We start from the raw sequence: 18,812 nt of genomic DNA, 5'->3' as shown, positions 1-18,812 counted from the left end.
AAACCAAGTGAAAATTCTAAAGTTGTAATTGTTGTAGACACTATAGTAACCCCTGGATTATCAACTTCAACCTCGTCATGGAAAAAGGAACCTCAATAACGTGTTGATAGAGTTTCATCTAGCAAATTTGTTAATTGAGCTTGTGATATAAGTGCATTGCGATTTTTTATATAATTGGCAGTAATAAAATCATTACAAGCACTTTGCCAAAATGATTGTGATTCATGTTTATTGTCTAGTTTTTCTTATGTGTTGTGTTTGCAATAAAGTAAACCAAGTAAAATAAGACAAGTAGTTTATCTTTAAAAATATTGTTAGTAGAATTATTAATTGCATGTAATGACTATCCAATCATGTTTAGGCACTAACTATATATCCTTAAACATAACGCTCTTTTTATCTCCCATCTCCTCTATGCAATGATCTCCTATTACTATTTATTAATAAGGTTTCTCCATGTGATTGTTAGTCTGAAGATCACCCTAGTGTAGCCCGCTGATCACTTTTGAGTTTTTTCTTTATTAATGTTATTTTCTAATAAGTGAATACTAGTGTTTTTTTTGTTTATTAGTGTGTGTAGGATTTTATATAAACGGTGAATGTGAAAATAGAATATGACAATATTAAGTGTAGCATTGATGGCCTTCTCTAGGATAGCTTTATTAGCCATATATCAAATGCAAACCATTTTACATTTCGACCTAAACATATGCCTCATATTCTCAAACTAAACGGCCCACTAAATATAAACCCTAATACGATTCCCTCCTCCCGTTGGCCAAAACTTTGCACTATTTGCCATTTGGTAGAATGAATAGAAGGCTAGGATCCCGAACAAGATTCAACAAAACAAAAAGTTTACGCATTGCTGAATATAAAAGGATGTATGCACAGAGGCGCCAAAATCCTTTTCATTTGTTATTTTGATAAGAGGGAGGACATAGTCAAGCAGACTCGAGATATGTGTGCATGGGATGGGGGTGGGGTCAATATAGTTTTCTTTTTCCTTTTATTTTCTTTTGTGCAGAGGACATCATCCATTATAATTGAGAAGTGGGCAGACATCGAAGAGAAAAGAACGCCTGATGGGCGGGCGGGGCGGGGCAACACAAGTAAAAAAAAAAAGCAAACTACACAGGGAATAAGTGAAAGGAGAAGGAGAACAATTGAAGATGGGTAAGGAAGGAAAGTAATCAATCCTTCACATCTCCCCCTCTCTTCCTTCGTCTTTCAAAATTTTCTTTTATCCCCATTCTTAATAATTCTTCTTGTGACCAACACCAAATTTGGAGGTTTCAACCATTCACAATTTTATACATGCATACACACACACACACACACGTACATATTTACATAGTATGAAGCATACGTACCATTCGTGAATGCGCATTCTCTAACATTCTTGTCATTCGAGTATGAAAATACCATACTTTTGCACTCATTACTTATCATTCGAGCATGAAAATACCATACTTTTGCACTCATTACTTATCATTCGAGTATGAAAATACCATACTTTTGCACTCATTACTTATCATTCGAGTATGAAAATTTGTTTTCAAGGTAAGAAGTGTAAAAAAAAACAAAAACACACACGAATGGTGTAATAACATACGGATTCTAAAACGTATGCAAACGAATGTTTGGGCTAACGAATGCGAATATGTCAATCTATGCATACATTATACATACATACATATTTGTATACACGAAAGTCATAGTCTCTCTGCCCCTTCCCCTGCTCCTGCTCCTGCTCCTGCCCCTGCAGCTGTCTCTGTCTCTGTCTCTGTCTGTTTCCTTCTCCGTGTGTGCGTGATCCAGCGGTGCCCTGATCTGCTCCCATCAGGTATCTCGCTCCCTCCTTCCATCCATCCCTGTTTCCGTTCCTTCCTTTTGAAGCAGCTTTTTAAGAGAAGAGGCAGCATTTTAAGATGCAATCTCTCCGTCCCGCCTCTCATATGGCAAAATTTGGGCCTCCTCCTTTATCTTTCTCTTCCTCTGGAGAAAGCGCGTGCGCAAAGAAGACCAAATTTTCGGCTGTATGTTTTAATCAAAGAGAGAATTTGGTCGATGGCAAAGAAAGTTTGGTTTTTATGTGTATATTATCGAGAGAGAGCCCCTGTATGTGCTAATCAAAGGGAGAAGCTGATCCATGACAAAGAAGGATTGATTTTTATGTGTATAATATGTATAGGGAGAGAGAGAGAGAGACAGTCCAAGCTATACCGAAATACAATTCTTGGAACAGGCTATAATAAGGATTGAACATTGGTCCTCTCAATTTTATGATTTCTGAACCAAGTCAACAGTCAGAGAGATCAAAAAGGAAATGAAATGTTATACAAGCGTCTTTGTAAGGCAGCAGTAACCTATGAGACCAGAAACTACATCCACATCTCATGAGAAAATCATAATATTTATGCTGAACGCTGACAACCTATAAGACCAGAAGTTACTTTCATGTGAATTCTTATAGAATGCCTGCTAAAACAAAGAAAATTGAAATTGTACCTAAACTAGGAGCCTTTCTCTGTAACAAGGTTGTGATTGAAGTACAATGATATAGGGACCATGGATACAAGTAATGCAGAGGACGCAACGTATAAAATAAATACATTTCTGGGGAAGGTAGAAAGTGAGTGGATCAGACCATGAACACTCAGAGGATGATGCCTTATTCTATCAATGTCTTGTGTTCTGAACCATCTTAGAGAAAGAAAGATAATGCTTTAATCTAACACATTCCCAGTACGCACACGCACAGGTGGTTCTAGAATATTCCATTCCCTCCCTGAAGCGATGGTGGAAGTGATATTGGATCTCATAGTAATTTGTGCAATGGCATATGCAATGCTCCTCAGACTCTTGCTGTGTAGGTACACCCCTACCTCTATCTCCATCTGATTTTATGAGGTGGGGATCTGTCCAATGGTCATCTCAAGCTATGAGATAGATGGATATCCATATATCCAGAGAGTAGTATGACCATACTCAGCGATGTCGAGAAGGTCTCTTTAGAAGGCCATATTTGTACCATGTCCTCCTTGTCTCCAGCTGAATGAGATCTTTCTTGATATCTTTGCCAACATCTGTCTGAGATAGAGTGAGGGATGGTACATCCAAATAGTACTGGAAGGAAGGTAGTTTGTTTTCGCTGAAATCGTGGAATTCAAACCACAATGCCATTAGGGCATACCAAACATCAAATAACGCCCTTAGTCACTACTTTCTAGAGGATTGCAAAGCCAACCTGGTATATGTTTGTCCAGAAAGCTCCCATGTACTATGAAATACAGTAACCTGACTAGAGCCTCTTATCACTATCAGTGGTGCAGCCTTCTCATCTCTCTTAAACCAATTAATTCTGGAAATCATGGACACAAGCTATCTCTCCATCATTCTCCACGAAATACATATTCCTCATATGCAATATGGTCCAAATTAGACCCCCAAATCTGCAGTATTTGAAGAATTGCAGGAGGGATAAGAGTTTCAAATTGGTTACATATGCCTCATCTACAATATGGTCTGAACTATGCCCCCAAATCTGCCTTCCATAAAGAAATGTAGGGGTAATAGAAGTTTCAAAGTGACACAATGGCTTCATACATGGGTCTTGGGACTGAGTGTCAGTACATCCTTTGAAATGATTGTCTTTTCTTGGAGAATGATGAAAGAAGTGAAATGAGGAAACAACTTAAATTCTACTCACTGCTTAAACCAATTTGCAAAAGTTTACGCAGCGCATATATCTGTTAAAGGAAGTTTTATCCACATAAAAATACCATTCCCTTGAAGCCACATCCAACAAAAATTTAGCAGTAGTATGAAATTAGAATGCTAAATACTGGTTAATTCTGATCTTACGTAAAATAAAAATAGGATGTAGGAAATAAGAATGGCTTAAACTAGAGAGCTCTAATTGATGGAATCCCACCGGAGGATAAAGAGATAAAGAAATTTAGAAGAACAAAACAAATGGCCATGAATCCATTAGAATTTGAAATGGTAGAATCAAACCGTTCATCTCTCTCATGATGGTATAAAAAATGCATAGGACTCTTAAAATTTGTCCATATACTCATATAGCCTACTGCCCTCCCCCAAATTATCTCATACTAGGCTTTTGAGGCTAGACATATAAAATCAAAGGCAGGTTGGTGTGGTAAATGCACAGAATGGGGTTGACACAAAGGTTGTGATCGGTATTCAAAATAATGAAACTGTATAATTATTGCATTTTAATCGTCTTTTAGATATTAAATATTGATATTATATATTGCAGGTTTCTTCCTAGATGGGCAGTATGCATCGTGTAGGAAGCACGAACAATATGTCTAATTCACGCCCTCGTAAAGAGCACCGGTTAACATATGTTCTATGTGATTCCTATGATGCAAAGGTATTTAGTAGAAGGATAAAAATATTGCTAGGTACAATGGTGCCCTCATTAACATTGAACTTGATATTGTGCATGCCATGTTATGACAGCATTGTTGTGGGATAAACAGTCTTAGAGTAAGTTCCCTTGAAGGTCAGAAGAATGACATCTTGTTCAGTGCTAGCCGTGATGGTACTTTGAAAAGATGGGAAGTTTCTGATGAAACAGCTGAATGTACAGCAACATTTGAATCCCATACAGATTGGGTATGTACAAGTTTTATATTTTATTGCACCAACTGTCGTATTTTCTGTAATGTTTTCTAGTTTTCCAGGTTAATGATGCAGTTTTGTCTGGTCAAACACTGATATCATGCTCATCTGATTCTACTATCAAGGTGTGCAGCTGTTTACATTTATATTCTTATCTTTGAAGGGCTGTTATATATTTGGTTCTAGAAATGTTACTTTTTCTTCTTCCCAATACTATTGAATTACTGAAAAAGTCAAAATGAAATCAAAGGAAATAAGGAAATAAGAAAAAGAGAAGCATCAATTCTGTTTGCACTGGTATGTACATCGGGCATATAATTACATGAAAAGCCTAGTTATAGATGATGTGGTTGGTTAGGTATAGTACTTCAAGTCCAAGTCAAGGCTGCTACCTTAGGTTTTTCAAATGTACTCAAGATATGCAGGTAGAAAAACATCATATTTTAATTATTTCAGACCTGGGGAGCTTTTTCGGATGACTGGCATTGCTCAAAAACTTTTCGTCAACATTCTGACTATGTTATCTCCCTTGCAGCAGCAAAGCATGTGAGTTTTTGGTAACTTCATATTTAGTGAAAACCGAGCTTCTTGTTGCAAGTTAATGTAAATTTCATAATTATACCAAATAGCAACAATTGGAGCTTTGGTTGTTATTGAAATATTGATTGCCATTTATTGTGATTTACTTCTTTCTTCTTTGTTGGAGAATGCAGAGTAATATAATTGCCTCTGCTGGACTTGGTGGTGAAGTTTTTGTTTGGGATTTGGATTCAGCCACTGTACCTATTTTGAAGGCTGCAGAAGAAGAGAGCCCTCCTGGGGTGAACAGTTTGGGACCATCTCCACAAATAACCAGTAGTGATCGTTCCACTGTTACAAGCTTCAGTGGTGCTACTCAAAATTCTTCATTACCACAAGGATATGTGCCTCTTGTGGTCAAGGGTCACAAGGAATCTCTATATGCGTTGGCTATGAATGATGCTGGTAGCGTACTTGTTTCTGGAGGCACTGAGAAGGTTGTGGAATGTGCTTTAAAGTGTATTGGTTGCATTCTTTGTCATCTGAAAAACGGTGGTTGATGATATCTGGCAGGCTGTTAGAGTGTGGGATCCTAGATCTGGTACAAAGCAAATGAAGTTGAAAGGTCACACAGATAACATAAGGGCTCTGTCTCTAGATCCCTCTGGCAGGTAATAAGGTTTAGCTCTTGACATATGTGTGGTATGCCCTTCCATTAATAATTTATGTGAGTTTCTTTGCACTTGTGTCTTCCACAGATTATGCTTGTCTGCATCTTCAGATTCCATGATCAGGTATGTGTCCAACTGCTGTAATTTGTATTCGAGAAATCCTATCACTCGGCCTAAATTAGTTATGCCTTTGTTTTGAAGACTATGGGATTTAGGGCAACAGAGATGTATACATTCTTATGCTGTCCACACAGATTCTGTATGGGCTCTCGCAACAACTCCATCTTTCAACCATGTTTACAGTGGTGGGCGCGATCTTTCTGTAAGTTCAGGTTTCTGGTTCAGTCTGCAGCTCAATCAGAAAGGAGATGTAATCCTACAATTGTAAATTATTTGAACTATTCAGGTTTATCTCACTGACTTGACATCTCGTGAGAGCCTGCTCATCTGTTCAGAGGAGAACCCTATTCTTTCTTTAGCCTTGCAAGGTGATGACTGGCTGTGGTCTGCATCTCTGGATTCTTCTCTCAATAAATGGCCTACAAAAGAAAGAAGCTCAGCAAAAAGTTTATCAGGAGCAAGCTCTTTTATGGCTGGCTCCCTACCCTTTGCTAGAGCAAGAGCGTGCTTAGAAAGTTCACCTCCTGTAAGCATGCACTGGTTGGGATCATGTTTGTAGTTTTCGATCTTTCTAAAAATCTGATAAAAAGAAGTTATGATGTTTCTTATAATTAATGTGATGTATAATAGCCAGTTTTTGTTTGTTTTCAGGTTCCATTAAATGCGAAACCAGCTTATTTTGTACCGAGAGCACCTGGAATTATACAGCATACAGTTCTGAATGACAAGCGGCATGTTTTAACAAAGGTGTACTTTTATGGGAAGTTATTGTACATATCTTCTGCAAATATGGATGTCTTATTTTGTCTTGATTGTTTTGGTGAAAAAGGATGCTGCGGGTGGTGTAAAACTTTGGGAAATAACCAAAGGTGCTGTGGTTGCTGATTTTGGCAAGGTAATAAGATTGGTAATAATAGTGTTAATATTAAATGTGTTTGATGTAAATTCTTGGACAGTTCTTTATTAATTTTAACAATATACTCTGTTGCATCGTCTTGGGTAGACTGATTTGACCATGTAGTATAACTCGAGGGTTCAAGTCCAATGCAGCATAAATTTTCTCATATTATGATTTCAACCTAAACATTAATATATCTGTCTTCCTTTTTCCATAGAAGTGATAGAAACATAGTGAAGTGGTACTTGTACTTAGGATTACTTTACAGGAATGTTGATATGTAAAGCGTCACCTACTCTCAGAACTAATGATGAGTCACACTCCTGTACCATCTGCGCCACACTATGCATTGAGTGGTTGGCCAATCTATACGCTTTTATACGGAGTACTTTGGTAGTGCAGATTTGGAGTTTAGTGTACTTTTCTCACACTCATCACTCACTTGCATGCAAATTCGGCTCTTACACCAGCATGTATAATATTAAAGATGTTCAATTTCTGTTTGTAATATGCTAGCATTCCTCCTTTCCGGATGGAATTGTTGGATCCTTCAAGAATATTGATACATTTATAACAGTAAATATGCACTCGATATCAGTTGTAATGTGTTAAGACCTTTTTGATGAACTGTTTTGGGGGATTTCAAGATGTTGCATAATGTGTTTTCTGATATATATAGGTGCCCTTCGAAGAAAAAGAAAAAGAGTTATTTGAAATGGTAAGCCTTAAATTCAGGTCATTGATGATAATTTGAAGCATTAAAAGAAAAATCTAGCAATTGCGCAAAAATATATCATCAATCATGCACATTTTATGTTTGGTCATTATAGGTGAGCATACCCACATGGTTCACAATAGATACAAGACTTGGCAGCCTCTCAGTTCACCTTGAGACGCCCCAGTGCTTCTCAGCTGAAATGTATGCTGTTGACCTCCAAGTTCCTGGATCCACTGAAGAACAAAAAGTAAGAAAACTTATTCGTGATATGAAATAGAATGAAAGTTTAACTACTAATAACGTTATTGATGAATACAGTGATGTGGTTTGCAAACATATTTTAAGATGTACAACTTTGGATGTAAGTTTTGTTTATAAACATCCTAGAGATTTATGCTTGCGTAGTTATATTCAAAGAGCAGGAATAAGGCACATTTAGGACTTTCATCAATCGACACACCTAACTCCATTCACAGTTCGTATCCACCTACATATTTCACTTTCTAGTTCCTATGTTCATATAAAAAAGTGGATTGACTTCATGCATGAATTTTGTAAATTGTGAGCAGTATGATATTCTGTAAAGAGAATTATGTGTTTACTATGCACCGTTTAAATAACTGGAATGTTTAATATCATGATATTGAGCTTCATGGTTATATCTTAGGCTGGATGCTATCACCCCCTAGAAACAGAGGCAGAATACATGATTATCGGGAAAAAAATTATTTCTGGCCCATGCAAATGTTGCCATGTAGGACTACACTACAAATGAGAGGCAACGTTGTTGGGGCTTTTAACACAATACCACCTATGTGGTACATCCTCAGTCATGCCTGTATAGGATTGCATATGATCCTGTAGATTTAAAGCCAACAATCCCCCAACTGTAGTCCTCACAAGTTCTCAATTAGGCTAGATCTTAACACTCTGCATTATTTAGCTTCGGAGGTACCATGGCTGTTGTCAGGTTCCTTCAGGTCTCCAATTGATCTGCACTTAAGTCCATGTGCTTTGGATTTTCTTTTCCTTGAAGACTTCCTATGCCCTTCATTGGTTGGATCCAAAATCTGCGGATTACTATCAAGTTAACCATACCCTTTTCATATCCTTGATTAACACTCTGAGTGAGGCATATCCACTGAATAGGGTAGGGTATTGTATGTCAAACCCAGGGTAATTAGAACCACCAACCCGCCCCCTTGTGTGGGCACAGGAAAGTCTCCACATTGCATTCTCTCTCTTTCTCTCTCTCTAACGTCTATAATCACCGAGGCATTGTTCCGATCAGTGACATTTTTCCAACGTCTTTGGGAGCTCCCTAAACGAAGGTACCCAAGGTTGGCTCTTATGTCATCAAGACAACTGGCTGAAAATGGAGACATTCATTGTTGGTATAATCACAGAGGCATTGTTCCGATCAGTGACATTTATCCAACGTCTTTGGGAGCTCCCTAAATGAAGGTACCCAAGGTTGGCACTTATGTCATCAAGACAACTGGCTGAAAATGGAGACATTCATTGTTGGTATGCTGAAATGCCGCAATGGTTCGAGTCACATGGCATAAGTATAAATGCACTACCCCCGTTCCAATATAGCTTGGACTGTCCCCATCTAAATATGACCAAAGTGGAATAGAATAGAGTGATCCAAACTGATATCATTAACTTGGAAAACAAGATAACATGGATCAGCCCCCAAAATACCACTTGGTACGAAGATGGACCACTATAAGACACACTTCTTACACACATCGGAGGATGGATTCATCATCAGGCCACCTTATATGGACATACATCTATCCTATGTGATGCGTAGTGTGATAGGGCAGCTGCGAACTTCATCACATCAGTTACAGATTGAGCTAGGTAGATATACACGACTACCTCTAGAAGAGAGAATTTGCCAATTGTGTCATCAAGGAGTGGAATCCAAAGAACACTATGTTTGTCACTGTAGTGTCTTTTATGAAATCAGAGGGACATACCGTTGCCTCTTTAAACAAGGCTTTGGCCCACTACGCAAGGTAATGGAATATGAGGACCAACGGTGCCTAGGACTTTTCTTGCTAGAGCTAAGAGACATCGGGAAAAGTTGTTGAAGAATACAGCCACACAAGCTCATCCACAAAGAACAATCACAACTTTCTTTAGCCCCATCACTCCTACTCATGCTACAAGTCAATCACGGGATACACAAATGGGCTCCTGACCAGGACATAACAAGGGGGTTACAATTGATCGGGCAATAGCAATTTGCCGTGCATGTAGGGCCCCGGCTCCATGCACCACGACATCGACGCCCTTGTCATCGACAGATAAACAAAAACTACAATATACCTAACTTGAGGATCTCACATGTGCCAAAAACCAGATTCCCTCGTCTCTTTTTATCTTATATACTTTTATATTTACGGAGTATTGTTTACTTATTTTTTTGATTTGTTCTCAAAGATGAGACAACACTTAGATGTAATCTCTTGTTTGGTCTTATAGACCATTTTGGCCTCTTAAAAGACGTTAATATTTCTTTCGTTCTTTCTTTCTCTCAGTAGATTCAGTACAAAGAACTTATCTATGTTCATGAGCTGATACACTAAACATTACCTCTCCTAGATGTCATTAAATTGTACCTTGTAGTCTCTGCATTACCTGTGCACCCATTTTACCTTGATCATAACTTAATTACACAGGGCAGCTATCTAGTAATGGTACAGCTTAATTTTGTTTTATTTATAAAATTCACTTGAATGTGACTTTTGGCCTTTAAGGTCACTTTGTCCTTTTGAAGACGTTAATCAAACACTTAATCTACTCTCTTCCTCTCTCTGGCATGCCATTTGGGTGGAAGGTAGGAACTGTTGGTACATTTTATTTATAATGGAAAAAGAAATCTATACGTTATGCACATAAGAATCATTGGATTTCATTTTGACACCTTGTTATTGCTTAATTTGATAATGTGTTAAGACACTCGAGATGTGCCCTTGGATTCTTGTGTCATTTAGGCAATAATATACTGGGTATATGTGTAAATGTATGCACTATGGTATGCAACATCTTTTTTCAGGTAGCTGGTTTTTCAAAGTTTGCTTAAATCATTAGGGGGCTCTTTTCCATGAATATTGATATAAGTGTATAATATTTGCTTGAATTTTTGCAGCTAAATCTAGGCCAAGAAACTATTCGGGGACTCTTTTCCTATTGGTTAAACTGCCGGCGACAAAAAATGGCAGCATTACCTGTTGTGCATGGGGACATGCAACCTGGTCGTGAATTATCTGAAAATGGTAATCATAGTAATGGCAGTACATTGAAGAATTTGGATTCATCTGCTGGTATTGAAAACTTGTCTCCAACAATATGTCCTGCATTTGGGTTCTCAACCTCATTTCTCCCTTCAATAATAACTGAGGGTACCCAGGGAGGTTCATGGCGGTTAAAGCTTACTGAACTTGATGGGACTGAAGATGAGAAATCTCTTCCTTCCTGGTGTTTGGATTGCCTTCTTCAAGGAAAGCTTCCACCCAGGGAAAACAACAAGTTCGTCTCTCTTTTCGTTTCGTTTTTCGCATGTCATTGTGATTTCAGTGTCTAAGCTGCATATAAACATAGGGCAAAACTCTGAAATACCCTACAGTTTTGGACATTTACCACAATAATTCTTTTTAGTTATCAGAATGACCCCTTGACACTACAAAAAGAGACTTATAAAGAGGGTGTTCTGGTAAAATGTTTCTAAACTGAGGGGTATTCTCATAAATATATGTGAAACTTGAGGAGTATTTACTGTTTTTGACCTTGAAAACGTAAAATAAAAATTTATGTATTTTATATAACAGGTGTGGCTTCTATCTACACCCTTATGAAGGCGGTGTGACACAAGTACATTCAGTTACAGCTGGGAAGTTGAGTGCTCCACGCATTTTACGGATAAACAAGGTCAAATATTGAAATTTCCTTTGAATATCTATATCTGTGTAGGAGAGTATATTTACATTCTGCCTTAATGATGATGATATAAGAACTAGATTGCAATGACATCTCAGTCTGTATTTTCTGACATTCTTCGATTCTTTTGTACTGATGCATGTTTTAGCATTTTATTGAAGATGAATAACAATCCCAATCCATTTGACAATTATGCAGGTTACTAATTATGTATTGGAGAAGTTTATTCTTGATAAACCATTAGAGGATGCTGCAGTGTCACAGAGTAACAGCCAACAGGTGGTGAACGGTAAGCCCAATACAAGAACATGGCAACTTGGAACCAGGCCAGAAGTGGAAATACTGTGCAATAACCAGGTATACCTGATTTTCATTGTCTTTTTTGGGGTTTCGTAAAGAGTGATAATTATTTATTTGTAAAAACACAAGACAATAATAGAGAGGAAAATATATCGATAACATAGAATAACAGTAATAAGAGGGGAAAATGTATCGATAAGTGATAACATAGAATGAGAGCACAAAAGAAGAGGGGTATTTGTAGTAAAACAAACAAGTTCAATGACAAAATTCTCTCTGGTAACAACCAATGTAGGAGTGAACTGTATTTTCATCTTGAAATATAAGATTTAATTAGGCTTCTCAAGAAGGAACACTACAAATAACGAAAGAAAATTATATTTGGAGTCTTTGGTTATACTTAAGTTGAAAAAACATTAACAGGTGCTTCGGCCAGAAATGAGTCTTGCAACAGTGCGCCAGTATATATGGAAGAAACCAGATGACCTCTACTTGTACTATAGAATTACATCCAATCGATAATTATGGAAATATATCTCCGAGGGGAGGAGAATCTCCCCATGTTTTATGGCCGATAAGTGAATCTTAGTTCACTACATGTGTTATAAATCTTCACCATGTTGCGAATTTGATGAAGTAAATGCGTATGTGAGAAAAGAGGACATGCAAGAGATTCATTGGTGATGTGAACTTACATCGTATTCCACAAAAGCAATGTTGGTTTGTATTGTACAAGAAGGCATCTAAGGAATAAAGTTATTCTTTGTACATATCAACCTAGAATATAGACAGCTTTGATTTGTTTGCTGTTTGTATAATAATGAGCTCTGACTGGGGATTTAGAAGTTCCTAATTTCTGAATTTTGTGGTAAGTCCTAAATTTGATATAATGACCAGGAGCTCAGCATGGGTTAAGCCGAATAATAAGATTGAAATAGATTGTGAAAATTATAGCATATTGGATAGCTGCATAATATATTTAAACTTGGCAGAAGACAGTGGCAAGCAGCAAATGCTGTATTAAATCAATGTAAGAATTAATGCAGATTGAATAACTGCACATCAGTAACTTTTATTGTATAACAATTGAAATATAACCATTGGCAATCAGCAAATGCTGTGAAAACTATAAATGTAAATGTGGAATGTGCAAGTCATGTCACCCACATATTATGTTCGTGTGGAGGGATCTATATTTGTTCCTGCTCTTGCCATCACTCAAGAAGTGTATATGGAGAGTTACATGCGTTTGTTCATAAATGGGAAGATATGTTTTTGAAATTTACTAGGGCAACTGTATCAAAGATTTTACTAGCATGCGTTTGTTCACAAATGGGGTAATAGAAAAAAGAAAGATTAAAGATATGTTTATGAAATTTACTGGGGTAACTGTATCAAAGATTTTACTAGCATTTGTGTGCACTTGTATAGACATTAGAGTTTCAACCTTTGAGTTTGATTTTTCATCAACTTCAAAGTTTTCATTACAAGTGTTCAGAAAAACTTGTGTTCCTCCAGATTACAGAAACTTGTTTCAAGTTTCCAAGAGATAGAAGCCATTGAATCCAACCTAATCCACATTAACGTTTGTTATGTTGATGATCAAATGCTATTTTTCACTTATGTTGCTATTGCCATTCATATCATCTGTAGGTATTTTAAATCACATACTGGCCACACTTTTCTTGGTGTAGCACGAAAATTCTCAACATAAAATTATGCATGACAAGTCTATGTCACCTAAAAGATACAAGGGTGCCACATTCAATCGCAGTAACTTTTAAACAAGATCCTTCAGGATTAGTGTAAAATGGACATGTGACGAGTAGAGAAAAATAAATGAGGGATTCAAGCAGAATAAATGTGTGAAGAGAAGAGGAAAATAAACTAAAACAAAGGTGTCACGTGTCAGTCTATTAGGATTCGCCACAAATACACCAACGATATTGATCTGAACAAAGAAAACTCAAAACCATTGTTGACAACTAGAAGGATATACCCCATCAGCAACAAAGTACTGATAAAAATGGCCTACATATGATTTTTACAAGATTAAATAAAAATCAATGTTGTAAATTGGATAATCATATTTAACCAGCAAAAATATAGCATCTAAAATTGATGTCATTTTCATTAATCCAACCAGCAAAATTCGTATGAACGTAAAACACAAACAAATCATCGATAACACACAAATTTGATCAAAGAACAATGAATCAACAGAGAGCATATTCATGTTATACAAGCAGCACCAAATATTTGTACTCCTTTCTCTAAAAATTTAGATGCTTTCCATTAAGAAAAAAACGAAAAAATACAGAGATAAACTGGAAAACACCACATTTGTTTGTAATTATCCTCTGTAAGACAACAATTTTGATTCAAAACTGGAACATTCAAAAATCTCTGGGTTTGTCCTTCACAGAAAATCAATCAAATGCAAAATACCATATCAAGCAGTGTAGCTGAGTGGCTTGAGGACTGCATTAACGTCAGCAAGCTGTTCATCAGCTTTCTCAGTAGCTTTCCGACGTAACTGAATAAGTTGTTTTTTCCTCTCATAGAAAACCTTAGCTTTCGTCTTTCTTCTCTCCTCCAGCTCCTGAATAGACAACACCAAAATGCAGATTAACTAATCAGCATAGAATCTAATCACTAAGTATATCATACACAGAAATAAATGATAGAATTTCCTTCCTGCTAGGAGCACGTGAGGTAAATCATGCACACAAGTCATAATAGAATTTACTTCCTCCAATGTGGCCAGATCATTAGAAGAAAATTATACAAACCACTTAAAAGCAATTTGCTTCCTCCAAGTTGCACATTAATAAATCAAGCACGTACAATGCTAATAGAATTTGCTGTAAATCTATGCACACAAATCACTGATAGAATTTCTTACTGTAAGGTCATTACATAGATCATACACACAAATCACTAAAAGAATCTGTGTCCTCCAAGGTAAACATTAATTAAATCACACACATGAATTAAAGTAACTTGCTTCCTCCAAGTTGCAAATTAAATAAATCAAGCACGTACAATGCTAATAGAATTTGCTGTATATCTATGCATACAAATCACTGATAGAATTTTCTTACTCTAAGGTTAACATTACATAGATCATGCACACAAATCACAAAAAGAATTTGCTGCCTTGATCATAACATTAAAATAATAAATATAAAACTTGATCCCAAGTAAATAACATACCTTGATTGTATCATAATGATGCCATCCAACTTCAGATGAAAGTCTGCCTAGAAGACAGAACTTATGTCCAGGTTGCAACCTCAAAACCCTGAAAGGAATACAATTCCAGCATTTAGAATAATTTATAGAGTAAATGAAAGAATAAACCCTAGATGTCATTTCAGTTTATCCACGTTCTTTAAAGCAGCTTTTGTTATTGCTGATTAATCTTAAACATACTTTCCTTTATACTTATTTGGTTTCCTTAATTCACACCCTAGTTTTTCCATATGCTCATTGCTTGGTAACTTTAAAAATTCCTCCTAAGATTTTCTCAAAACTATTCCAAATCTAACCCTAAACCTTGGTTCCAATGTACTTACTGCTAGGCAGTTTATGTACTTTCTCATTATTATCCATATCATCCAACTTCATTGATTTCTTGATTTAGTTGTTAAATGTGGTTAGCTTTTGTGCATTCAATAAGCCAGCTTTTCTCACAATCATCCATAAATCTAGCATCCAACTAGTTTGATTGATTCCGTAATTACAACTAAAGTAAGGTTTCCTCATTATTATTCATGCATCTATCATCCCAGTGATGTTTGAACAATTTAGTTTTCCAAGACGCTAAATACAAGCACATATTAAAGAGTTAAAAGTTTAAGGAAATTACTTAAGAGCATCAGGGATCACCATTCTCTTCACTTTATCATAGGGTGCTGGAACACCTTCAAAAGCCTTCAACCTCTCAAGAGCAGCTGCTCCTCTCTTGGTCTTGTGAGGAATCATACTGAAAGAATGACAGATAAATCCTCTATGTTTTTTAGCAAAACAATGTATGAAATATTATCACATCTAAATAAAACTATTCGTTGCATACAACAATTCCATCCTTTTTCTTAACAAAAATAACATGATGGAATATAATAGCATTTAACTAAGTAACTGATATGCACAAAGCTCACCCTCTAATGGTTCTCCATAGAATCCTTGATGGTGCACGGAAGTGAATTGGTCCTTTGCTTGGTTTAGTATTCATTCTCTTGCGAAGAAAACGAAGATATTTCATTTTCTGCCTAACCAATCCACCAGAAAGACATATCTCCTCGCATCTTACCACAACCTATCAATTGTAATCAAATTATTGCAAAAATGGAATACAATCAGTGTTATATAAGTGCGCGAGTGTACATACATGTGCATGGTGTGAATATATTCCATGAATAATAACAGGTGATGTGGGATGTATCTTGCCTAATAAACAGACAACAACCAAAAGGCCAGAATTATAGCAAGAAACAAAAGAGTGTAAAGGCTAAAGAAAGGGTAAAACGGAAGTTATTCAGATCTGTTTAAAATCAAAGTAAATGATTGGAGTTTTAATACGGAAACTTCACTTAGGATAGAGCTGTTAAAATTTCATGTCCTGTTACTACCTTCCCTTCTAATGCCCGTGTTTCTTCCCTTTCATATACTAAATAAAGCTTCTTGCATTGACAGTTCACGGACATGTCATGAAGTAAATAGACAATGTGAGAGAAAATCTACACGAAATACAATTTAGAAATCTATGTGTGTGATTAAAATTGCTATCTGCCTTCCATAATTAGAAAAATGTGAATGCTCAAGAAAACAAGAAATTGAGAGGGGGGAAGAGAGAAATTAAGGTGGATAGTCTGGGTTGAACTGAAGAAACGAAGATTAAGTGTAAAGACAAACGCCGGCTGGCCCAAAAATACTTCGCTTTACGTTTGGAAGAATCTCAATGACGGAACAAACGAAGAAAGAAAAAGAAAAGAAAACTAGAGGACCAAACAAACATTCCAACCAATCTTCAAAAGAATTAAACAAGGTTCTACGAGAAACCAGAGAAAATCGTAGGAATGTCAAAAGCAGTCTCAAAAACATACTTTGAAGAACGGAAACGAGCAGAAGAAGACGACGAGGGGGGGAATCAGAGGGAGAGAGAGAGAGAGAGAGAGAGAGAGAGAGAGAGAGAAGGATACCACGCGTTGTCCATTGAGGAGTTCCTTGGCGATGATGGATGAGAGGCGACCAAGCATGTGATGGCGGGCATCGACAACCACAACGCGAGCGCACACACCCGAGCCAGACACCATAGCTGCTTCCTTCTTCTTCTTCTTCTTCCTCTTGGCAGCGGCGATGGCAAGAGAAGGAAAGCTGAGCTCCTGTATCCCCCCGTCGGTCTGACAGCGATGGCGAAGGGTGGGAGGAGAAGCTGTAGGCCTCGACTCTGTATTTTCCCCAAACCTAAAAGCCTTCTGGTTCGGCTTCGAGCTTCGGTTCCGAGCCTGCGAGGGCCAAGTTCCAAGTTTTATCTAATTTCCAAAGAATGCCCCTCCTCAAAACTCCTTTTGCCAAATAAGAAGAAGAAATAGTAGTTGTAGTTGTAGTAGTAGTAGAAGAAGAAAAAGAATTGAGAATAACCCTCATGGGCCTATTTTGGCCTTAGAAGACTAGAAGACGTTAATATTTCTTTCTTTCTCTCAATGATATGAAGAGTACAACATATATGTAAATCGAAAATGCGATTCGAGTGCTCTGCAAAATTATATTATTGATGGTGCCATTTTATCGGGTCTGGATAGAACGTTGCATCAAACAAAGCTCCCGCTGCCAAGAATCCTACGGGTGGCCAGTGTTGTTGCTCTTTGTCAGTGGCGTTCATTTATTATATGTGAATTCCGAAAATTGTTGGACTAATGAAGTGCAAGAAGCGATCCAATCTAGGGGTGTGTCGGCCGCAATTTCATCATGCACTTGCACTACTTCATAGGCTTGCAATTTAGCAAACTTGTCACAAAAGCCTAATTCGTGGTTCTATTCGATCACCGTCAGCACAAATGTCTCTTTAGTTAGATGCACAAACTAGGTGATAAGAGAAACAATCTCATATAGTCAAAACAAATAGATGCAAGAGCAAGTGAGGATCATTCCCTTGAGTACATATACAAGTTTTCTATTGGCATTTACAACATGTCCTGCTCCCTACATAGTCATAGTCTTAGATAGGTAGAGGAGACAAAAAAGTCGCAAGACTCGTAACAAGTAGAATTTACATACAATTAATAGAATTGTGTGCTTTTACCAAAGAAAAGAAAAAGAATGCCCTTCTTTCTCTCTTTTTGGGTTTGGTCCCGAACTTGAGGTTTGAATTTTTATTATACTTTAAACTTCTATTCACATATGAGCCGTCTTAGCTCAGCTGGTAGAGCGCGTGGCTTTTAACCACGTGGTCGTGGGTTCGATTCCCACAGACGGCGTTTTGAGAAAAAAACCCATTTCAATTCTTCAATTTGGTTGTATATATATATACACACACATACATATGTTTGGTTGTTGTATATACACAAATACATATGTATATCATTCTCCATTTTGGTTGTATAAATATGCTTAGTTGATTTCCATCAAATGACTAAGCTCTTTGTTTTGCTATTCCATATTGTTATCCAACTCTCGAACAATCGTTTTGGAGATGTGCCAGCTTTAAGCTATAGAGTTGAAGTATTGTCCATCCAGCCAAAGGTGTTATTACCAAGGATATTGGCGAATCCGCTTAATGGATAATTATGTGATTACTAGACAGATTACCTTTCACGTGCGAGAGTGCCATAAATTAGGATAGGATATGCAAGTATGTAACTATCGTCATGTGTTTTTTTACTTTTTTGGAATCTTGATTTTGAATATTGCTATATAAGCACATGGAATACATGCAATTTCTAATTTGGTTACAATCGTAATATTCAAAAGAGATTCT

General features: G+C 37.0%; 2 protein-coding genes and 1 non-coding gene across 3 annotated transcripts; 2 read left to right on the top strand and 1 right to left on the bottom strand.

Moving 5' to 3' along the window:
• The first annotated feature begins 1,716 nt into the window (after positions 1-1,716).
• LOC147864704 (uncharacterized) lies at positions 1,717-12,637 on the top strand. Its single transcript, XM_087318826.1, has 18 exons — positions 1,717-1,846; positions 4,286-4,402; positions 4,492-4,647; positions 4,716-4,778; positions 5,110-5,199; positions 5,367-5,669; positions 5,746-5,843; positions 5,931-5,966; positions 6,045-6,165; positions 6,250-6,489; positions 6,615-6,710; positions 6,793-6,858; positions 7,541-7,579; positions 7,692-7,826; positions 10,743-11,122; positions 11,422-11,521; positions 11,729-11,887; positions 12,254-12,637. The coding sequence occupies exons 2-18, from the start codon at positions 4,298-4,300 to the stop codon at positions 12,350-12,352; spliced, it is 2,286 nt and encodes a 761-aa protein (XP_087174952.1). The 5' UTR covers positions 1,717-1,846; positions 4,286-4,297; the 3' UTR covers positions 12,353-12,637.
• Positions 12,638-14,105: 1,468 nt separating this feature from the next.
• Positions 14,106-17,209, bottom strand: LOC147864703 (large ribosomal subunit protein uL13-like). The gene is made up of 5 exons (XM_087318825.1): positions 17,035-17,209; positions 15,994-16,151; positions 15,702-15,818; positions 15,047-15,134; positions 14,106-14,432 (listed from the first exon to the last, which is right to left on the bottom strand). Exons 1-5 carry the CDS (start codon positions 17,146-17,148, stop codon positions 14,283-14,285), a joined length of 627 nt encoding a protein of 208 aa, XP_087174951.1. The 5' UTR covers positions 17,149-17,209; the 3' UTR covers positions 14,106-14,282.
• Positions 17,210-18,239: 1,030 nt separating this feature from the next.
• TRNAK-UUU (transfer RNA lysine (anticodon UUU)) lies at positions 18,240-18,312 on the top strand. The gene has a single exon. It is a non-coding gene; the product is annotated as a tRNA-Lys (tRNA).
• Positions 18,313-18,812: the final 500 nt, after the last annotated feature.

The sequence above is a fragment of the Azolla caroliniana genome, unplaced genomic scaffold, assembly GCF_043228905.1.
Source record: "Azolla caroliniana isolate FFs.n. ecotype wild unplaced genomic scaffold, voAzoCaro1.0.p SCAF_4, whole genome shotgun sequence".
NCBI classification, from domain to species: Eukaryota; Viridiplantae; Streptophyta; class Polypodiopsida; order Salviniales; family Salviniaceae; genus Azolla; species Azolla caroliniana.
This window is presented reverse-complemented; position numbering and strand designations above follow the sequence as displayed.